General features: G+C 35.9%; 1 protein-coding gene across 1 annotated transcript; it reads left to right on the top strand.

Moving 5' to 3' along the window:
• Positions 1 to 243: 243 nt before the first annotated feature.
• On the top strand, positions 244 to 22385 carry BMX (BMX non-receptor tyrosine kinase). The gene is made up of 17 exons (XM_026035325.1): positions 244 to 381; positions 1445 to 1549; positions 3224 to 3305; positions 4875 to 4994; positions 7245 to 7306; positions 9256 to 9431; positions 11346 to 11408; positions 13259 to 13313; positions 14010 to 14089; positions 14793 to 14920; positions 15301 to 15375; positions 16042 to 16213; positions 17146 to 17362; positions 18219 to 18283; positions 19121 to 19239; positions 21201 to 21358; positions 22311 to 22385. The coding sequence occupies exons 1-17, from the start codon at positions 244 to 246 to the stop codon at positions 22383 to 22385; spliced, it is 1890 nt and encodes a 629-aa protein (XP_025891110.1).
• The last annotated feature ends 1835 nt before the right edge of the window (positions 22386 to 24220 follow it).

Consider the following 24220-nt stretch of genomic DNA (forward strand, 5'->3'; position numbering starts at 1 on the left):
AAATTACARCTTATTTTTACTTAATTTTCTGATATTATGACTGGTTTTACTGAGTGTATAAGCTAATAAACCTTATYTGTTTAAGGAGTATTAAACATACTTTGTGACATATATTATTGTAAAAATTTACAGTTTATGTAGAATTCAACAACTCAATATATATCTAGTATAACAATTGCTGTAATTGCTATGGTTATTTTTATTAATAGCAATAAAGTAACTGACTTTTTTAAGGGAAGTACAATGGAGAAGAAAGTAATTCTAGAAGAGCTTCTTTTAAAGAAGTCACAACAGAAGAAAAAAATGTCACCAACAAATTACAAAGAACGTTTGTTTGTTCTGACAACAGCAAATCTTTCTTATTATGAGTATGACAAGSAGGTAAGAAGTAATTTTCTTCAGTACACTGTTATAAGATTTTTCAAAGTCATGTTGTTCTTCTCTTCTTTGAGACTTGATTACATACTATGTATTAGAACCATGGGTGTATTTTGTTTCAAGTAGAATTAAAAAACTGTASGATACCAAATCCTAGTTTCAGTTCAGGAAAGCCTCAGGTTTAAGAATGTTTGTATGCAGTACAGCTCTTATCATTACGCTTACCATTGAGTATCTGTGTTCTTCTGAAGACAATAGAACTTAAGCAGGTGATTAACATTAGGCATATGGTTAAGCATTGTCTCAAATAAGGATGTCTTCCCTGTTCATGCTTCCCCTGAAGACAGGAAAAATAACTGTCTTGAGCAGTTATTTATGAAAGGCATAATTAGTTCATGTTTTTATCCCTTGACTGTACAAAGCAGATGGTTCAACTCCTGTGGTGTGGTAAAAAAAAAAAAAAAAAAAAAAAAAAAAAAAAAAGACTGTATATCTTGGAAGGATAACTTTTCATTCAGAAGATCTATGGTCATGCAAATATATGTTCCAGGCAACTTGCTATAAAGTTTTTGCTCCTGTTAATACATTTGAACTCCTCCTATGAATTCTTTTAGGAAATTATCTGGAAGCTTAGTGAGAATAAACTCCATTACCTTAACAAAATTCTGAATACAACAACAAAGCTCTTATTTTGCACATAAGGTGCAAAAGCACTTAAGGTGCTTAAGAAAGCACTTAAGGTGCTTTCCTCTTAATTCCCGTTTCTCCTTTTGCTACTAGACACCTTCTGCCTTGTAATACTGCAGTAGCAGCAGATCTTTTCTCACATGTAGAACTTTGTCCTCTGTTTCTTGTAACTATCTTTGAAAGGTACTTTATCCATGTTCTGGGTGCAAATGAGGCACCAAGGAGATTTTGTAATATGTTTTTCATTAATTTTTGCAAGTGTGAAACTCCAGTTTATCTAGGTTGAAACAAATTGCACAGAGTAACAAAGTACTACAATATTTTAGATTATGTTCAAAATGGTGCTTAATCTCTTCTGTGTTTTYTTTTTCTCCCTTAGAAAAGAGGAAGCAAAAAAGGGTCAATTGATATTAAGAAAATCCGGTGTGTTGAAACAGTGAATCTAGAGGAATCGGCACCTCCTGCAAGACAGTATCCATTTCAGGTTAGCCATGAAATCCATTACATGTAGATTTCTTGTGAAATAATCCAGTCATTGTAAGGTTTCTACAGATTACACGGATTATTACTGTCCTGGGTATTGATATCGCTAATGCTTAAGTTTACTAAAGAGTGCCTTAATTCATGACCCTTCAATAATTGCCATGCCCAAGAGCAGCCTCAAGAGAGAGGCTTAGTATTCCAATGCCTACCTAATCCTAGGTGTCACTCCTGWCTTCCTTTGCCTTAATTTGCTTAACTGGGATAAAAAAAAAAAAAATTGTGTACTATACTTACAGGATAGAGGAGCCTATTCTGGGACAGTGTCTGTAAAATTGACTAAAATGGATCATGAATTCCCAGTGGGATGCTAAAGCCAAAAGAGCTGATGATATCCTTGGACATGGAAGCAGGCATGTATTGAGTGAAATCAGGAAGGCCATGTTGCCTTTGTTTTGACACTACTGTGAGCATCAGCAGGATATTGTGTCTAGTTCTGGTGACTATAATTCAAGAAAGATGTTGTAAAGTGAAGAGAGGTCAGAGGAGAGCCTTGAGAATGACTAATAGGCTGGAAACATGACTTAAAAAGAAATACTCACAGAGTTCTATCCATTTAGCTAAGAAGAAATACACATTTAATAATGAGGCCCTTTCAGAGAAACAAACATAAGCAATAAAATAGCATTTGAAATTCAGTGTAGATGACTGAAAAGCAGTGCCCATGAGGACAGTCCTACCCTGAATTAATATAGACACATACATACATACATTACATACATAACATTTTATATATACATATATATATATAAAATAAGCACAGATTATATGGAGATAAAATGCACACAGATAAGTGTGTGTGTGTGTGTGTGTGTGTGTGTGTGTGTGTGTGTGTTTGTGTGTGTGTAGAAAATAGTCTCTGGATTTATTGTTACCGCTCAGGATGCGAAACTGGATTAAAGGAGAGAGTTCATTGAAAAAGTCAGCCCAGTGCTAAGCAGTGATTAGAAAAGCAAAGCAGATGTTAGTAATTATTCAGTTGGGCATTARAAGGAACTTGTAGAAGATTGGTTCAAACCATACAAAAGGAGCTTGTTGTTCATAATGTGCAGTTAAGCTCTAGGACTATTTTGTGCAGAATGGTGCAGATACTAATTATTTAGTCTAAAAGGCAAAACCTGAACTAATTCACAAGAAAAAAGTCATGGGCCTAACCTCTGGATTAGGATTCCTATTCACTGTACAGAAGCTCTGCACTTATACTCTGCATTAGTATTTGTTATTGGCCATGTCAGAGACAGTGTGTTGACCTGGATGAACATATAGTCTTGCCCTGTAAGAGTGAAAGGCTAGAACTTGAATCAAGAGAAATTACAAGAGAAAAGATTATATGAGGGCTAAAAGGGTTTTTGTGCATAAGAGACAGGTTTCTGTAGTTTTCAAAGATAAAACCATTAAACCATTTGTTTGAGCTAGTGCATATAAAGTTTTTATTTATAGGAAGTGGCAGCACAGTAAGTGGTCTCAGAGAAAKCTTGCTAAGTTGAACATGTTTCATGTCTGTAGACCTGCAAATTCTGTTTCTTTGGCTCCCATCCCTTAGTCCTTTCCCCTCCTACACAGTACCAGGCTTTTGGGCAGTATGCTCTCACCTTTCTGGCTTCCCCATGTCTTCTAGATTGTGTACAAGGATGGCCTACTCTATGTCTATGCAACTAGTGAAGAGAGTCGGAACCGATGGCTGGCAGCTTTGCATAAAGGTAGCATTATTCCTCTGTGTACCAAGAAATTCAAATTACATTAGGGGAGATAGGAAAATGCTCCCTCATTTTACTGCAATACTTTGCCATTTGTTTTCAGTTTCATTTCTGCTTCAACACTGACTGATTGAAATGCATGGTCTTTTCAATAATTGTATAGAAATTTTAAAGACTGAAAAATTCAGTGAGAAGTGAGCCAAAATAAAACTTATTTTTGTAATGTATATGCATGTTTTAGTCTTTATCCTATCCTCAGTCTTTAACCAATAATAGAGTGCAAGCATTTCTAATTTGCTTAGTGTTGTGCTTACCTGTATAGAAGGTCTGTAAAGTCTGTAGAAACAAGGATATACAATCTGCAGAAAAACTGCCACAGTATTTTCCATTTATTTAATTGGACTTGGAAGTGGGCTGTGAACAAATACCTCTCAAACTTCACCTGTAAGTCTATGTATGAGCTACGGTATGTGACTCTCCCTTAGCCTGCAAAGWACTAAGGATAGGTCTGTTAATTTGGTTGTGTTATTGTGAAGAATGTGGACCAGAAAGCAGAATGTGAAGCATTCAGTAAGCTAGTCACATTGATCCTTCTAAAATCACCAAGGAGATTTATTCAATAAAACTTTGAAGGAACGTTTGGTGCTGCAGTAACAWTTTTTTTAATGAATTGTTGAAAATAGAGTGATATATGTTTGTGGTGCTCATGAGGTACACGATAGCACAAATAATCTAACCACCTACAGGCCTTTTAGAAAGTCTGTAGCAAGTGCTTGTGGCCAAGAGGTGCACCAGTCCTTGGGCAATTTCTTCCCAAGTACAGAAAACTGGTGTTTAGCAGGGCTCAATACAGCAGAGCTGAAAGCAATTGGTTTTCAAAGTCTCATTTACACATTCAACATCTTTTTTAAGTCCAAATCTACTCTTATAGTTTGCAGATCTCTTGTATCAGTAGCACGGTGATAGCACTGAGCCACTTCTCTARAGCAGAGAAGTGGTTCTAATATGAGATAAATGTTTATGTGATGCTCCCTTTTGGTATGTTTAAATAAGTAAGTATTTCACCAGATAAAGATTGCTTTGTGTTTGCCCTATGGGTACTGAGTATCTATTCAAATACTATCATTCAATATAATTTTCTTACACTGGATAGTCCTTGGAAAGCAGCCTCTTTTTTTTTTTTTTTTTTATATGAAAAATATTTTCCTAAGTTTATTATCACCAAAGTGAGATCTTTATAAGTTACACAATTTTGAATCATAGCCTGTGGATCTTTCTTAGGCTGTTGAGTATTTAACCAGACTATACTGTTCCTCATTTCTAACTCACCAAGTTTCTTTCTCACAGAATCAAGTAGTGGAGTAGACAGGGGTTTCAGACCTAGGTTTCCCCCTAGAAATAGAACAGAAGAATTTAGATGAGAAGAAAAGAAGTGCCCAGGAACTGTGTCTAGAGTTGAGTCGATAAGTGCTCCTGGCTCCCAAGGTTTAGTGCAACAGTCTCTATTAGTCAACAGGAATATTCCAGCTGTGCAGACTTTCATGTTCTTTTTGCTTTCTGTGTGGTTCCCAGAAATTAAAGACAATTCTGATTTACTAAACAAGTATCACAAAGGATTCTTCACCAATGGAAAGTTTCTCTGCTGCAACCAGACATGTAAAGCAGCCCCTGGATGTACAATCTGGGAGAAATGTAAGATACTCTAATTTTGCTTGTTTAGTCTCATTGATGCTTTCCACAGAATTGCCAAATCCATGTGGATGTTTAAGTCACATGAATACAAAAGTTAATCAACCAATTTGTTGAATTTTACATATGTGTTAAACTCCCTTAACATCATAGCAGCTGTACATTGTAGCTTATAGCCCCTTTTGGGGAAATAATGCACTAAATGATTTATGATGTGTTTTATCATAAAGTTAGCGATATTTTTGCACACTAAATGGACCAATGGTACATTTTTCTCCTCATTTTTAAGATTTCTAGGTAAATTGAATCATTATGCTGTAAAACCCTTCTAATGATAAAAATTCTAAATAGCTGGACAGACAGAAACTCAGTACTAGAATGTTAATGAATGAGAATAAAACAACTCATTTTCACAAGTAATTAGTACTAGGTGAATTTTATTCATATATGATTATACTTATATAATGAATATTTTTCTAAACAATGCCCCATTTCTTTCTCAAAACTTTTTTTCTAATACATTCTGGAATTTTGAAATGACAAGAAGTAAGTTACAGTAGGAACAGCTGACTTAGGATGGTAATTAAACTTTAGCTTTATAAACTGAACACTGCTGGGAAATAAGCTTTGCTGAAGAAAATTGCGAATAAGATTTTTTTCTTGCAATGGATAGTCCTAGGAAGCAAGTATTTAAGAAGTAACAAGATCTGTTTTTGCTCTAAATAATGATCTCTGCATTTCCTGCCAAAGCAGTATTTGGGAAGTGAAAAAAAAAAAGTAAAACACAGAATGGAAATTGAACCATAAATGAATAGAAGTTACTGCCCAGCAGTCTGGCAGGAGAATACAAAGTAACTGAAAATGCACACTCCAGGAGCTAAGATGACAGCTTAAAGTACAGCTTCTTTTTAAACTTAAAACTTTTTATTTATTTATTTATTTATTTATCTTTCTCTTCTTTTATATGTTTGAAGGAAAGGAAAAAAAAAAAGATAACCTTCAGCACATATGATTCTTCTTCTTGCTTTGAATATACATTTCTAAAGCATTTTATAGAACTTAGTCACAATCATCTAAGGCCTTTATATTTTATTGTAAAGACTGAACATTTGCAAACCAGCATCTTCCTGGTTTCCACATTTTGAGGAGTGAATTCCCTCATGTCCATGTGCATGCCCACATTTGGAAAAGGGAACAGCAACTTATGGATATTTGGGCTTTGGTCTTTTAAAACTTGATTATTTAGAGGTGTAGAGCATTGATAGATCTGCTGATTTTAGTCATGATTGAAACTATGTCTTAAACACTTACAGTCACAATCAAACATGTAGAAGCACAAAATAAAGGATACATTCAAAAATGTAGGTGTGAGCAGTTAGGAACCTGATTTATTTCTTTGAGACTGCCTCCCGTAATGCAGCATTTGCTTTGGAAAAATAAAAATTAATAACACAGTCTTATGTTAATACAGGTTTCATGAGTGCAGAACACTAAATAATGTGTAGAGTTTGCCAGCCGATCTGTAATAGTAATTTGAATAGCCTCACATAACCTGAAAACCTCTTGTTATATAGGCAAATAAGGCCATAACATCCCAGCCTGTTGCAAAGACAAGGAAGTGCCTCACTGTCAGCTATGATGACAGGCAGGACAACAATTAAAAAAGAGAATTTCGGTATACTGGGTGCTTCATTTCTGTTTGAAATAATAATACATGCAACATGTAGTRTTGTGTCTATTCCAAATTGTTCCTGAGCTTCCAAGATGCTAACAGAGGTGCAGGGAGAACAAGGAGACTGTGTGAGGAAGACTCCAGACAGTCTCCRTCTTTTAACCACTATTTAATTGAAAACTACATAACTTAAGATCTGCTTGGAAGATTGTCAGTGTCCATGAAACCATCATAAAAGCCAAAATAAAAAAAATGAAGTATTCCTACATTTTCCTTTGTATAAGATCAAGTAAGCTAACACAACTGGGAAAAACGCATGAAGTTCCTCTAACTTTTATTTTGGCATAGATGAAAGTGATGGCTGGTGGGATTTAAAAAGAATTGAGAAAACTAAATTACTCAAAGGCTGGAAAATACAGAAGTGAAAGATTTTTTTTGCAAAAGGGAAGTGAAATGTCGATTATGACGATGCTTCATGTTTATAATGCTGTTCCTATCACTATGTATATTTGTGAGAAAGCTTTGAGAGGTAAAGCCTTAATAAATTCATATGTTCTTTCTCATTTCTCTCCTTCTTCTAGACGTGGGTCTACACTGTACAACCAAGTCTGTGAAACCACTGCCTCCCATCCCTCAAACTCTGGTAGGTGAGACGTTATGGGTATCTGCCTACARGAAAAGCCTAACTCCCCAGGACCCAGGTCCTTGATGACGAACGGCAGTAGTTGGCAGTGATAATGAAAAAAAAAGCAAGGCTGGAAGACCTGTTGCTGTATTTGTCCCCTTGCCTGTTCCTTTCTGTAGAAATGTGACAGCTATAGTGATGTCTCAGACCTCAGCTTCACTGTCCAATCTACTTATTAAGAAGCATAAATGGGGAGAAGATGACAATGACAAAAGAATAAAAGACAACAAAGCTTTTTAAGTTATGATGCACATAAAAATCATTACTGTAGCTCCAAATTAAACCAGATATTGACTTTAAAAACATGAGACTTTAAAAAATCTATTTTCCTACTTTCTTTTCAGTGGCTTTCTGTTCTTTACATCTTTAGGATACATTCTGGACACATCTCTTACCTCTTCTCTCTTAATCACCAAGTAACTTAAAAGAAAGAAAAGAAAAAAAGCTAGTATACAATTGACATGAACGGACAGGGCTATCAGATACATGCCTACTATCAAGAGGCAGAAGATAAAATCACAAGAGCTCTAAAATGGAGTTTTAAAACTAATAATAAGGCCTTGAAAGAGGCTATGATTGTGATATGACTCTTGTGACATTTTCTTTCTGCTAATGAGATTTCAAAATAACAGCTTTGTGAACATATAGCAATGTAACTTGTTTTGAATATTGTGGTCTGTCTTGTCTGGTTTCCATTAAGAAATGCTTTGTCTATTTAGAGAGATTATCAGTTATGTAAATTTGCTGCTGAACAAGCTGCCTTCTGCAAGGCCTTTATGATTTGTTTTGATTATTTGCCTGAATTCTGAGAAGGTATTTTGGAAGGGAAATTTGAAATACATAAACATGGGAGACATGAACAGGTTCCATAAATGGGGATATAATAACTGCTAGATCTGGCCAGAACAGCTTGACTTCATTTCTCAGTTATTGATAACCTTTTCTCAGTTTCTAAGAGCACTTCAGTGCCTTATTTTCAGTTGCTGTCTTACCTATGTATAGATTGGTGTCACCTAACTTTAATGTCAGGCATGTAGTCTGAGTTAGTTGCGTAGGCTTTCTCAGGAATCGGTTATTAGAGACAGGCTTCTGCAGAATGGCACATTTCACCTGAAGACCAGGGTCAAAGGTAGGTGAGATTAATGCCATAGTTACTTACCTGCACTTGTTTAACCTGGTAGAGGGTAATTTTGGCATCAAGAAGTGGTTTTGACATATACAGAGAAACATCTGTTTTAGCCAAGAAGACATAGTAAAGAAAGAGAATAATTTGCAATCACTGCAGTTTTTTGTTTTCAGTGACTATCAGAAACAGATGGCTAATGCTTGTTTTGTTTATTGGTAACATTATTGTTAATAAAGAAACCATCAGTAAGAATTATTTTAAAATACTGTTATGGGATCTTTTGATATGACATCACATGATGTGACATCAACACACTTAGCTACCATAAAATACATTTTAGTCATATGGTATCTAAAGTTCATGAGTTTTAGCTATCCATTAATTAGTCATGTGGTGTCTAAAGTTCATGAGTTTTAACTGTCCATTAAATAGTATTACCTCCAGACAGGTGGTAGTATTTTGATGAGTCATGTTTAGTAGCTAGTGCTGGTTTTGAAAGCTTGCTATTTCAGCAGTGTCAGTCTCTACTCAGAGTGTAGTCTTCTGGCAAATAATGGGACTTGGCTCTGGTGTTATTTGTCTCAAAAKATGGGCAACAGTTTCAGGAATGTATTTCTAAATGGATGGAGCAAAAAGTGTTTGGCTTTGTACAGCTTCTTGGCTTAGGTTAATTTGCCTAGAATTATGCACATTAAAGATACAAATGGTTGTGTACATGTCACAGGTTATTTCTTGCTATAGCTTGTGCTGCTTCTCCCTTTCATTTTATTTCAAAAACCAGACACATAGAAGGCTCTCCCAGGTGCTATCACCAGACAAGTCAGACCTGAAGATAGCTTTGGCCCAGTACAACTACGAACCAACAGAAAAATCAACTATTCGTCTTGTTAAAAACAAGAAATATTATGTACTGAAAGAAGAAAATTCTGGCTGGTGGCGAGTAAAGGATTTGGAAGGGTAAGTTAGTGCTACATGAATTCTGTATTCATGGTTGACTGCATACTGCATCTTCAYAGATAATCCAGCAAGCAGTCCTGATACTTTTTTTTTGTTCCAGTGCAGCTCCATTATAATTACCATCCAGTGTGCCAMATAAAAATCATAATAGTCTCTAATACACTAGCTGAAATAGTCATCAATTGCCTTAATTTTGGTRTATGCCTGAGGAGGGACTTGTATATTCTGAAGCTGTCTATTTTTTAGACAATGTAGATTGAATGAATAAAAAGATAAAATCTCTCTTCACAAATGTTGGCTCTCTGCTACACACAGATTWTCCTTAGACCACACCATCACTGTTTTAATAACAGTGACAGCACAAGATATAGGTGAGAACTGATGAAACAGGAATCAYGTCTCATTTTAGAGAATCAGCAGATTTAGCAATATCTTTTCATAGACACAAAGCACCTTCATCCTGAACAGGATAGAAGAGAGAAATTATTCTCCYAGAGGCCCACAAGTAGAAGAAGCCCCTTCAAAAATTTAAAATATTTTTAATTAATCTCCACCTGGGGCAGAAAAGAGAATTTCATATCAACTCATTAAATAAGAAGCAACTTCAGGAGTAATCTGTAGACAAAGGCAGAGCAACAAACAGTAGGCATATGAAAGAGATAAGATTCCTTACACATTTCATAAAGGATACTAGCTGAGCTTGATTATATATACTTGATAGAAATGGAAAAGAGAGAAAAATCTGAGCTAGGAGATGTCCAGAGTGATTTGGAACAGTGAAATTACTCAATCCACTCATAATTCATTGATTCAGTTTATATCTGCAAGTATACAAACAAAGAAAGAAATATTAACTTTATGTAAGGCAACTGTATCTGGTAACTCACAGAATGAGCGTACTGATCTGGCTGAAGAAAGCAGCATGCAATCCCAGGAGGCTTAAGATAGTAATATATTATTCATTTGAGATGATATGCTCTTAAATGCATGCACTGAAATGTATATGGCTATGTATAAGCACGATGGAGGCAGTTCTGCTCACAGAACCCAAGTAGATACTTTTGAGAATTTTGAGATGAATGAAGGAGAGACACCAAGAGAAAGGGAAATATTTCTAGTTCTTTTATTTGACCTCAGAAACTGACACTTTCACTGTATTGGTTCTCTGAGCACAAATCACATGTATCATAACAAAATCTTAAAATTCTGCTTGAAAATCTTGTTGTCTGGGATGTAGTAGGAGCAAAAAGCAGGCAGTTTCTTGTTTCAGATATCAAACACAACCAGTTTCCTCCTGATGCCTATGTTGCTTGTATCCATATTCAAATACAGAATTTATTCCCCATATTTATTTTTCTAATGGGCATAGTATCCAACTCGCTCGCATACAGCAACAGATACTTCTTGGTCTCATACCCTAGGGCCACCATGCCATGGTGACAGAGCCCTTAAGCAGTAGCTGTCTGTATTCAGTTAAAATAGCTTCTCAGCTGCATCTGACATTGCATCTGAAAGCACTGAGCCTCTCTATTGGCTTTCTGAAGTCTGTATTTGACCTTGAATATTCTGCTGGCACCCCTTGGTCACTGGCATCCTTCATTATAACAACTGAGATGGCATGTAGCAATATTGTTGAACAGCTGTGCCAGTCTTCCGTATGATTGTCAATCACTGAGGAAGAATTTATTTCAATGACTAGTGGAAACAGTACGTAATTAAAGTGCAATTTTTAAAACAAATTACCTCGGTGTTTTTCTCCATGGTATGTGAGAAACAGAAATGTTTTAACTGTGAACATTTATCTGAGAGGCATTCTATAACGTGWTTCTTATTAATCCCATTTCCTGTGTTAAGTGACCAAATTTAAGAAGCAATCATGTGCAGCAGCTGAATTGTGAACTGTTTATTTTGCAGGAATGAAGGCTTCGTACCAAGTTCTTACTTAAGAAAGCTATCTCTGAATGATGATGAGCCAAGGTAAAACTAAATGCAGCCATCCACTCTCAAATGTTCTTTTTACGAGTCTAAGGAAGATATGACAACATTTCTGGAATATTTTGGGTTTTTTTATACCTTGTTTAATAACTACCTGAGCATACTGTGTAGAGTTTCCTGAAAAGTATCGAATTAAATACAACTTTGTCTTTGCGATAAATACATTAATATGAGAAGCATTGGTGTAAAATCCTGGTTTCATTTAAATCAATAGGAATTTTCCCCAGATTTTAATGGAACTGAGATTTCACTCAGTGTGACTTCAGCCTGAAAATGCAAGCCTTGCTAACACTCATATGCATTGCTGTGTATGTGAATATTCCAACAGAGAGTGAAGTGAGTCTAGGCTTGTCTAAGTGACGTATCCCTCTTCTTTAGTTAAATAGCACAACCTCTTAAACTTTGAGCACTGGCCTAAGTGTTTGCAAGAAAATTTCAAAGAAGAGATTTTTTTTTCACAGTAAATGGTGCTGGATAAGATTCAGTCCTCAAAAAACAAACAAACAAAAAAAAAAAACAAACTTAAAAACCCTTACCCTTATCTTACCCTTATCCTGTACAAGCCAGCATAAAGTAGAATCACTACTATTTTTCTCTGCAAGATCTCGTGTGCAGTTTTGGAAATTTTCCCATCTTATTTTTGAAGAAGCAGATTCCATCTCTTCATAAGTTCACTAAATATATATGTGGTTTCATTGCCTGCATACACAGAAAATATCTTGTTTTTCAGCACACTGTATAGTGCTACTGGAAGTGAAAGGCTTTGTCAGTGTTAATCAAGTCATTAGAAAACAAACATACAAGCAAACAAACAGATATTTAAATATATTGTCAACATTTTAAGTTGGCTCATGATATATTAATGACAAAAACTAAATATAAATAGATATGTATGTGTATGTGTATGTATCAAGTCATTAGAAAACAAACATACAAGCAAACAAACAGATATTTAAATATATTGTCAACATTTTAAGTTGGCTCATGATATATTAATGACAAAAACTAAATATAAATAGATATGTATGTGTATGTGTATGTGTATGTGTATGTGTATGTATATGTATATGTATATGTATATACTATGACTTTTAACCTAAGAAGAAAAATGTTTTTCATTACTACTTTTTCACAACTTTAGTATAATATTTCATATTTGTAGGGAAAACTCTAGTGCCAGTGAGTATTCATCAGCAGAAGAGCAGAGCATTACTAAGTATGAGTGAGTATGTAGAATATGTATTCCTAAGAACCACTGTATATGTATAGTATACTTTATACCTACATAGCCTTGTGATTAGTTTTAAGGTCATCCACAACATCACTACCCACAGATTCCAAATGGTAAAATATATTCACTTTCAGGCAATTCATTCATTTACAGGAAATAGAAGGCATTTAAGCCAATCAGTCTTGTACCCTACCAAGGGGATGAATCATAAGAGGATAGTTAAGAGGGCAATTATATAGTCCACAGCTTTTAGGGAGAAAACCATGTCATGACTGGTAAGAGACAGAGTGAACCATTTCCATTATGACTGGAAGCTCTAAAGCTCTGCAGGATTCTCCTACAGGGAATTACAGTAGAAAGTCAAAATTATAGGGTGGGCTCTGATAGGGAACCAGATATTTCAGGGTAAAGCATATGGGGACTGGTCATTTTTCTTTTATCCCATGGCTTAAAAATACACCTGTAGGAAAAAGTCCCAGCACTACCCTCTATCTTTTACAAGCAGTTTTGAAAAAAAAGTACCTTGGCCTTTTTCATCTTTGTGTTTTGCCTTGTTCAGAAATCATCCTGTCAATGATGTACCCAATATTTCTCCTTGCAGTTGGTATGCTGGTAATATCTCCCGTGCCCAGTCTGAGCAACTGCTCCGTCAGAAGGTTCTGCGTATCCTTTTTCAGTTGTATATGAACAACTTTGGAAATATTTCTATCCGTTGCCTTTGCAGTACTCCGTAGCTAGAGGATGCTGATGCTCTTCAAATAGCTATAGTATAGTAAACACAGTGCTAGAAACTCTTAAACTAACTTGGCAGCAATAAACAAACCTCCAAATGTATCTGAATGGATTTAGGAGTCTTACACACAGATGAAAAAATGATACACCTTTAAAATAGTCTCGTGTCAGAGCAAAGCCACACACATCACATCCCACAGAGCTCTTCTTATGAGGTTTTAAGTGTGGCTTTTTCAAGAGTTCAGATTAGAGGAATTCTCTCTATATTTTTTAGAATACCACCTTGGGGAGATTGGGAGGAAGGAGCAGATGTAAACAACTCCTTTCCATCACCCCTGCAATAAATCAGTATTGGTGCACCAAAACAAAATTTTGGACTATTTGCTTCATCTTGGGGCTGGGGTACAATTTACCTAATTTTAAGCATCTATAGTAGGATAACTCAACCAGTTACTCAGACTTTCTTTTTAGTGAAAGACACAAATATTTCTATGGCACACTTTATCTTGTCCTAATGTCGTCCTTTAAAAGACGTGGACATTACAGTGTTGAAGTCTGAAGTTCACTGAAATGAATCTCAGCTTCATTGTTTCTTGTAAACCTTTGTCTTTCTTCATTAGGGGAAAGAAGGTGCTTTTATGGTTCGTAAATCTAGCCAAGCAGGAATGTATACGGTGTCTGTATTCAGCAAGGTTCCTGAGTGAGTATCCAAAGGATGTCTATCATTTTTATGAGCATGCTATGGGTGTGTTACTTCTGCTATTGGTGAAAAACAAGATGTTCAAGATGGACCTCAAGCACATTCAGATCACATTAGCTATGTGACTGCTACATATCATAAACTATTTTCTCCCTGAGTGGGGTGATGAAGGCCCAGAATTGCCTCCTCTAAACATAGGCATTTAACTGAGGAATATAATCTAGGGAAAGAGCAGACACTCCAGAGGGAGAAGGAAGGGCAAGGCAGGGAAGAAGGAAAGGAAGGGCAGGGCAAGGAGTGGAAGGGAAGGAAGGGAAAAGCAGGGAAAGGAAGAAGGAAAGCAGACTACAGCTGCTTCTGATTGTGAGCTTCTTACTCAGAGATGTTCAAAATTAGATGGAAAACCATTAAAAGGGCCCAGAAATACATAGCATACTTTCATATAATAAAGTATATGAAAAAATTTTGCTTTGGATATGAACCTGATGGGAGTCTATATTCACTAGCCCATAGATGTTAAGATTGGAAAAGGAGGAGAGAGGGAAATTTAACAGTCTTATGGTCATATTTACTATTCATGGAGTGTTATTTGGCCAGCTGAAGTGCTGCAGTTCATTCAGCAACTTAACTKATCTATTAATGCACAGACTGGAGGGCACTTTGCAAGGTTCTGACATGTACTGCAATTTGTGGTATTTTTCAGAAGTAAAAAAGGAGCAATCAAACATTACCATGTGCACAGAACCACTGAAAACAAGTATTATCTCGCTGAAAAATACTGTTTTGAATCAATTCCCAAGCTTATTCACTACCACCAGCACAACTCAGCCGGTAATCTTGTGCACTCTTTGTACTTGATTGGCTCTYGCTTAGACTGCTGGGCTTCTTACAGTTATGGTGAATCTCTTCCAAAGCTTCCCATACTGAATACTTCAAATACTTATTTTTTGAGATAATTTCGGGGGAGTTTGAGCTGCCATTTTATTTATAGTTGCTTTGCTTTGTTGTACCTTTGATATTGTCGTATATCTTCTTGAAATACCTTTGCTAGACTAGCAGTTAAATACGGGATATTTTTGGTCTCAGGAAGTTTTATAGATATGAGCATTTTTCACTCACTGTCTCGTTGCAATAAGAGAGATTTCCCTATCTTTTCTTTATTTCAAAAGGGTCATTTATACATTATGCACTATCACATGTTCTCATTGTAGGTATGGTGACAAGGCTCCGGTATGCGGTGTCTACTCAAGCAAATAAGGTCCCAGCCACAGCCTCATTAGGAAACGGTATAAAGATGACTTTCCTTTCAAAGTTGGTGACTTGGCCACCAGGAAAAGAATAATCAGGAAATCATTTCTCTTACTGCTTTCAAGCTGATAGGAGGTTCTGGAAACTTTGAATTCTTTGTATGGTGACCATTTCAGTTCTTCATGCAAGAGGCAGTTCAGAGCCTCCTTTCATGCAAGATGCTTGGGTCCTTCCCTGATTTTTTTTTCCTTGTGTGAGAAGAGCACTGAGAATTCAAGGTTCTGAGAAATGTGCTATCTCTTCCTAACAGCCCAGCTAGCCTACATCTAGGGCATGGGGAATATGAAGGCACTGGCAGATTTGGTCTCTCTTCCGTCCAGGTCCTTCTTGTCATGTCCTTACRTGCTCCCTTCCCCACCACATCTACATCAGGGACTTTCTTTCCCTCTACCATATTACCTGACATAACCACACTTGTTTTTCTATCCCTTACTTGAAAATATATTATCATTTGATGCATGAATATTTCTCAGAACTATTTACAAGGCTAAAAGCAAGCAAACAGCTCTTGCAGAAATATCCTGTTGTAACTCAAACACAAAGCTGAGCAACAGGTACCTTGGGGAAAAAAAAATGCATGTAGAGGATGCTCTGCCTATATTGGTCCGTTTTTTTACTAAAGGGAATTTCCTTTATCCCATTAGGAATCTGGGAGCTGAAACGAGAAGAAATTGTATTATTAAGAGAACTAGGGAGCGGTCAGTTTGGAGTGGTTCATCTTGGAAAGTGGAAGGGACAATATGATGTGGCCATAAAGATGATCAAAGAGGGAGCAATGTCAGAAGATGAATTCATAGAAGAAGCTCAGATCATGATGTAAGCTATGACATTTCTTCATTATTTGGAAACAGTGATCTCTCCAAAGATTAATCAGAAATGTACAGCAGGCATGGCTAATAGAATTTACTCTTTAAAAATGTCATTAATTAGCGTCAAATTCCTTAGGAACAGATTAAAYAGGCATCCACAAAGGATGTTTAAAGAGATAGCATAAAACTTTACAAAGATTTATGGAGTCATCTACAAAAGGTTTTCAATTAACATCTTTTTCACAACTTTAGAGTTTCTGCATATGTCACACTTAAAATTATGCTTCGTTATTTAAAAGTGCAATTTTATAGGAATGGGTAGAAAGTTACTCCTGTCATTCTGCAGGTGGGAATGAAATACAGACGAATAACTGGGAAATGCCAGGAATATGAATATTTGACTTCAGTTTTTAGTCTCTGATGCACTTCTAGTAAAATTCTGAGATAATAAAACAAAACACTTGAATTTAAGAATACTTTGGATATCTTATATCCTGAAGGAATGCACTACTTTCCTGTCAGTTAACTAGCTGATATCCAAAGAATTCTGGATCTATTTTGCTATGAAGTTTCAKCAGAAATCCTTAAGGTGCAAGGTCTACCCTACCAACTTAAATCTACTTTTTCACAACAGTGAAGTTACACACTTGCACAAGAGTAAAGTTGCACACTTGCACTAATATATACATCCCATTTCAGATTTTGACTTGAAAATTGTCATTCATCAATGCCTAGTATTATTTTGATTGTCAATACTGWGTTTGACAGCACTGAGCAGAGGAAGACTCTTCTTGTAAAGGAACATTTTCAAGTCTAAGATAGGGCTGTGTACAGTCTCAAGCATTTTTTCAAGATGCTATATTAGTATTTGAAGATCAAAACTTACCAAAATGTGCAATTATATCTATTTATTCTTTTTTTTCTTTTTTTTTTTTCCAGGAAACTTAATCATCCCAAACTTGTTAGACTGTACGGTGTATGCTCAAAATCATATCCCATCTATCTAGTGACAGAATACATGCCTAATGGCTGTTTACTTAGCTACTTAAGGAGTCATGGGAAGGAACTGCAACCTCTTCAGCTTCTAGAAATATGTTATGATATTTGTGATGCTATGGCCTTCCTGGAGAGCTGTCAGTTCATACACAGAGATTTGGTAAGCTATCCCACAGTATTCAATTTATGCCAGGCATAAACCTCAAAGATTTATCCATCACTTGGCAGCACAGACATACCCAACCGTAAAATTAATTTACTTAAATAAAATATTCTATCCAAGACAAAGAAGTGCAACATTCAAACTTTTGGTTACTTAGATTGTTTCAACTCTTCAGGTTGAATTTTAAATGTTGTCTTGCTGACACTTTCAGACCTTTGTTTGTCTGTATAATTAAATTGTTAAAATACATAACTCATCGATTTTCCCATTCAAATTAAGAAAGCAGATGTGTCAGATAATGTAAGTAACAAGATTCAAGTTGTAAATATAAAATCAGTTTCTGAAAAGTGGCTGTAGGAAAACAGAAATAAAACCTGAGTTTGATTCAATTTGAGGAGTATAGACACAAACATTATAAAGATTAATAACCATTCTGGCAGAGAGGACAGCCTTAGATAAATGTTCACAAGTGATCATTTATAGAACTGAGTTCATACTGGCCTTCCCTAAATTAGACTATTTAAATCATCTTTCATTACTCCACTCAATGCATTTTATAATGTGTTAATTAAATCAATGTGCATCTGTATTTCCTGGTCCCTCAGTGTCCTTCGTGAAGCTGAGATACTGGTAAATGATATTTTTTTCTATAAATGATAGAAAAGAGAAGGAGGACAGTTGCCCTTGCTTTTCCAAATTTAAATACCTCAGTCAGATAATTTCATTATTCCTTCAAATGCTACCAGACAGAAGTACTTGTTAGAAAACTACCAAGACCATACCATAAAGTTGCTTGTTCCTCTTTGGATTTTTTCTACTGACTCATTTTCTTTTTTTAATTTTGCTACTAAAGGCTGCTAGGAACTGTTTGGTTGACAGCAATCTTACTGTGAAAGTATCTGACTTTGGAATGACTAGGTAAGTAAAAGAACTGACAACCTTGTGAACTTACAATGTACAAAGTCAATGTACATATAGCTTGTTGGCACTGATTATCTAGTGAATCAGCATTAGAAAAGTTAATCCATAGGGATGTATGTCTGCTTTGCATTAATAGCCRTAAGCTGTTATTGAATAAAGTTACTCTGCCCTCTCAAAAGTTAATGCATAAAGGCCAAATGCAGTTGAGAGATTTTGCTACTCATATTTGTTAAAGAAATTCCTTTGTTTGGGACAAGTTTGCTTTGTTTGCTTTGTTTGGAAAAGTTTGCTCTGTACACAAAATTATGTATATAATGTTCCCCTTGTAGATAGTCACCTAATATAGGGGCAAACATCTTCAGCAACCTCATTGGGGAGAAGCTGAAGAAGATGATTGGCCTACAGCATATGTCCTCTGAGGAGAGGCTGAGGAAGCAGGGTTTTCTTAGTCTCATAAAGAGAGGATAAAAGTGTATTTCAAAGCTACCTAAGAGCTTCTTCTAGATGACAGAGTTAAATTACTCTCAGCAGTGCCAGATGATATAACAGGGGGCATTGGTTACATTTCACAGCTGTAGAGGTTCAACCTGGACAGCCAAACAAGCTGTTTCATCAGGAGAGTGGTACAGCAAGTTACTCAGAGAGATTGTGGAATCACCATCCTTGAAGGCTTTTCAGACTTAAATATAGGGCCATGGATGACCTGACAAGGTGTTGGGCATAATATGACTTCGAACTAGAGGCTGGGCTGGATAACTTTAAAGCACCCATTTCTATGATTCTGTGATATTTTGTGTATAAGTTCACAGCAATGATCTGTTCTTTGCTTTGCAGGTATGTTCTGGATGACCTGTATATAAGTTCACTAGGAACTAAGTTCCCAGTGAAGTGGTCAGCACCAGAAGTTCTTCATTACACCAAATACAGCAGCAAGTCAGATGTGTGGGCCTTTGGTATGTATGGAATTTGACATATAAATGTATATGCATATTAATGTACATATGTATGTTTATGCAGTCAGGCTTCGATTTCCTTAGCTTACTAAGCAGAAATGCTAGGAAATCACACACTGGCAAAATATAAAAAGCAGTTTATATTATTGTTTAATATTTTTATCCAACCAAATCCTATCTCTCTTAGGAYTTTTTTTTATCTCTATTGCTTTTCTTTTTGGTACATAGAAACTTGGCCCACTCACTGTTTTGTATGCATTTAATATGGTGCAGCAGAGTAAACTGTTGGTAGCGGAAATGAAATAGAATCTTTGGATGTAGAGGATAAATCTGTGCTGCCCAAGTCAAAACAGCTTTTCTTTAGATTCAGAGGTCAAAGTGAACATTGTGCATGAAGCAGCTGTGGGAGAGGATCTATTAGCTGGGATAAAAAGATAAAAAAGATGCATTTGCATCTCTTTCAACCCAGGAAATTTAGACATTTAAGCTTCTATTTCAGTGATTTTCTGGCTGTTTACAATTTTCTGCAGTCTATTTAGTGCATCTAAGAGCTTACCAAAAGTAACAGAGAAAAAGGGAACATTTTGTCAATGTGCTTAAATTGCATGTGCGTGTGGGTCTTCTCCCACAGTAGAAAAAATTTAGGACCAAGTTGATGAAAGATTGGCAATCCACTGTTCTTATTAAAATCTGGAATGGAGCCATGGTGAATAAAATAGATGAAAGTGTTTATAAATGCTGTTGCTTTTTATCTTTAACTTCAGTTAGTCTCTCAGTATCACTAATGGAAATCTGGCAGAAAGTCATCTTACTTTTGTCCTTTACAAGTTGTTTATAATGTACATCAACTACATATTTTTTTTTTTTTCCTGATGAAACATTTCTTTTTGGTTTTGTGGATGAAATTCTGACTCCAGGTGTTAGTAACTTCAATATTGGCCTTAACATCAATGTAAAAAGAAAATCTGGACTTAGGAAACTTAGAAAGCCTTTTCTTGCCTTTTCACTATCCACTGACACAGTAGAAGGAAGCAGGGAGCTGGATCAATCAGTTGTTGATTGGGTTGTTTTTAACTAACTAATGAATCTTTCAAGGGCTAAAAAGCTGAACTGTTGTAGTAATATCTCCTAAGCAGATGTCTTCGAGCAAATGGCTGTAACTTTTAATGTTCTGTCAGGATAAGCTGGGACCCAGGTACCATTCTATTCTGGTCTCATTGTCATCCTACAGTGTTCCAGTCTTTAGGCTGGAGGAAAAGTCAATGGTCCAATAAATTTCTTTTGGGAGCAAATCTTYACAGCTAGGTTAAGTAAATATTGTGAAATAAGAAAGCAATCATTTAAAAAAATCTACATTGATACAATTATCATGAGTTCAGTTAGAATAAAATGTTTATTGAAAACCTGTCATTATGAATTAATGATGTATTGTGCACTGTTTCAATTGTTTCCATATAATCCATTTGTTCTGATTGCACTTGGAAATGTTTTGTATGTGTATGTCCTATTCACTTCAAAATATCACTAAAAATTTTCCTACAATTTATTCTATAAAAAGATAAATATTTACAGCTTCCCTTTCCTTCCTTTCCACACTCTCTTTCTCTGTATCTGCACATACACATACAGCTGTAGGGAGAAGTTTTTATGTATTTTGTAAAAAATACAGTCAGTGGATAACCTCATCTTAAGTTTAGTCCATTGTTGTCCACATTAAGTCCATTTATACAAGCACTATCTAACTTCACCTTCTACTACATTTGAAGTCATTAGAAGTCATTTTACATTAGAGTACAGGATCACATTTTTTAGCTATCTCCATACATTTCTTAGGACAATATTCTTTATACAGTACGATCGAGTAAGTGTTGCAGGAGTATTATGAAAAAAAAAAAAAAAAAGGGTTCTCTTCTATTTCTCAACTTCTGTATCTTGTCTTCCATTACTTAATATTTCTTCAGGTATCTTAATGTGGGAAGTATTCACTTTGGGAAAGCAACCCTATGAGCTGTATGATAACATGCAGGTGATTGAGAAAGTTTCTCAGGGATTCCGGCTTTACAGACCACAACTGGTTTCAGACATCATCTACCAGATAATGCACAACTGCTGGATTGAGGTTTGTATAGCTGCAAATACAACCTGGATAATAGTGGAAAATACCCCCATAAATGTCATTGCTTATATGTAGTGCATTCTGTATGGCAGGTTCCTCATTAGCGATAAAAAGAGAAAGCCCAAGAAATAGAGCATGAAGGAAGATTGGCTCATTTCTCTTTAGAACCAAGTATTTAAGCAAATAACTTTAAAATATCTCTCAATGTASTTGTAATACTTAGGTGAGATTTTGCTTATCCATTTTTAACTGTTTAAAATTTGGGTGTTGAGATATGCTAATCGTCCAGATTCGTAACATTGTTACAGTGCTAGACAGAAACCAGTACTTTTCCATGGTTATTTGCCCACTCTTACCCACCAAAGAATAAAAAGATATCTCTCTCTGTATGGGGATCTTAAACAGCTAATTAAATAAGACTGCTATCTTTTTCTATATAGCTAAAATGGCATGAAATAGCCCAACCCTTAGAATGGGGAGTTTTGAGGTTTTTTCTTATTTTTTAATCCCAAGTCTTTTAGCAGTTTTAAGTCAAATATTGATTATGCTCATATTATTTTGAGAGCTGCATCTACTTTGCAAAAGATGTCCTAATTTACCATTATTCATCAAAATTCTAGTCAGCTGTCTGCAGACTGTCACTTGTTTCTCACCAGCAACCAAGAACTGTTTGGCACTTTACTGATGATAAATTGAAATTATAATAATCACAGAATTTTTAATATAGTTGTCAGAAGAATGAGAAAGTTAACCTCTATATGAGGACATGCTAGTGCAAAGAAAGGAAATTAAACTCTCATAACATAAGGAAGATACAAAAAGTAATTCTGATTTTCTTTACCCATAAGATTCACTATCTGAATTTCTACATGCTAAAACGAAGAAAAAATAATGAAAATTACAGTTCATGAACAATAGCAGTAATAACTATACTCATTGTTTTTCCTTCATTTAGCAACCGGAAAAGCGTCCCAGTTTTTATCAGCTCCTGTCGTTTTTTGAGGCTCTGAGGGAAGATGACAGGACTTGAAGAAGACAGTTCATAAAAAAGGGTTTATGTATATTGGTTCCATATTACCTGTGTTCTATATGGGACGTATCTGAAATATGCCTGACATAAGTCACCTCTATTATTCTGTGTTAGTATTCCTCTAATTTAATCAGAGAGTTAGCCAAGAAGAGAATGGAGAAAGCTTTTTTTTGATATTCTGCAGGAGACAGCATCTGGAGGGATACTGTATGAGAATATAATTCATTTTGTTAGTATTGTCTCAAAGGATTTCCCAAGCACTGAGGTATACAGTAATTGTGTAAACTTTTTCAGTGCTTCCAAGATGACATTATTCGGCTTTAACTAGAAATGTAAACAGGGAAATATATGCTCGTTAGGTTTTCTGATTATTGTAATTCACCTGAGTGTGTTTTTCCTTTGTAATCACCTTAAGCTGACTTGAAAAGAAAAATCAGAACTGCTACAAGTGACAGGAATGAATAATTATAGTCTTGCCTTCAATTGCTTAAAATTATTATCAGTAAATTAACAGTATCCATTTACATTCTATTGCTATTGACTTTAGTTTAGGTCTTCAGAGTATCTTTTTGATTTGTAATTTATTTTGAATTACATATCTAAAATACTTGCAATTTAGCTACAAGGATGATATTTACTACAGTGTGCTATAGTTTGCTGCTAGGGTTAAAATTAAAAACAAAAGGCATTCTAACAAGAATTCCATAGCTATTAAAATTATCAATGGTAAATTTTGCTCATGTCTATAATACATGACAGACAAAAACCTGAAGGGAACTGAAAATACTATTAATATAATGTTCAACTAAATGTTTTGCTATTCGGGAGCTGACATCTGGCTCCCTGTGTTAATACTCAGTTCTTAAATATAAGCACTTTACTTTCATGTGCGCATAGAACTAGCCTAAATAATACTAACTTAAATAAATCTAGAAATTCCAAATACATCTGAAGCTGCATAGCTACTTCTAGTTTTGGAAAGTATAAGAACAAGTAACAGAGCGTATACTTAGGCACCCAAATGTGTAAAATATTGTCCTAATATTGGCGCTTTTTTTTTCTTAAATAAAGTGAGATCTGAAAAAGAATCTCCCTTTCTCTCCTTCTTTTGAGCTGATTTAATGTGTGATCCTTCTAAAAGGCCAAGTGATTTCTCTTTACTCCTACCTGATGGAGCCACTCCAAGCAGGGGCCCTTTTGCTAAGCAGGGGTGTCTATACCAAGCAGATCTGTGCATGTGGGTGTTTTTGAGGGAAAATGACATTTGAGGTTGTGCAAATGACTACAGGCGTCTACATACAATTAGGGGGACCTGRGGGGATGGAAGGAGAGGCAGCACACAGCATGAGCAGGGAAAGGGGCCCTGAACTAAAGAGCAGGCGCTCTTTATTTTATTCAAGCAGGCCTGCTTCCTCTGCATCTCTGGACTTCAGGAGGGCCAACTTTAGCCTCTTCAGAGACCTGCTGGGAAAGATTCCATGGGCTAGGGCTCTACAAGGAAGAGGGGCCCAGGAAAGCTGGTTAGTCTTCAAGCGGCATTTCCTCCATGCCCAGCAACAGTGCATCCCTGTGTGCAAGAAGTCAGGCAGAGGGGGCAGGAGACCTGCRTGGATKAGCAGRGAGCTCCTGGCAAAAYTCCAGCAGAAGAAGGCAGTATACAGAATGTGGAAGAAAGGACAGGCCCCTTGGGAGAAACACAGGAACATTGCCAGGAAATGCAGGGATGCTACAAAGAAAGCCAAGGCACACTTGGAACTAAATCTGGCAAGGGATGTTAAGAGCAACCAGAAAAACTTTTTCAAATATATTAACAAGAGGAAGGTCAGGGAGAATGT

The sequence above is a fragment of the Nothoprocta perdicaria genome, unplaced genomic scaffold (genome assembly GCF_003342845.1).
Source record: "Nothoprocta perdicaria isolate Ctin4 unplaced genomic scaffold, notPer1 scaffold_158, whole genome shotgun sequence".
Classification (NCBI taxonomy): Eukaryota; Metazoa; Chordata; class Aves; order Tinamiformes; family Tinamidae; genus Nothoprocta; species Nothoprocta perdicaria.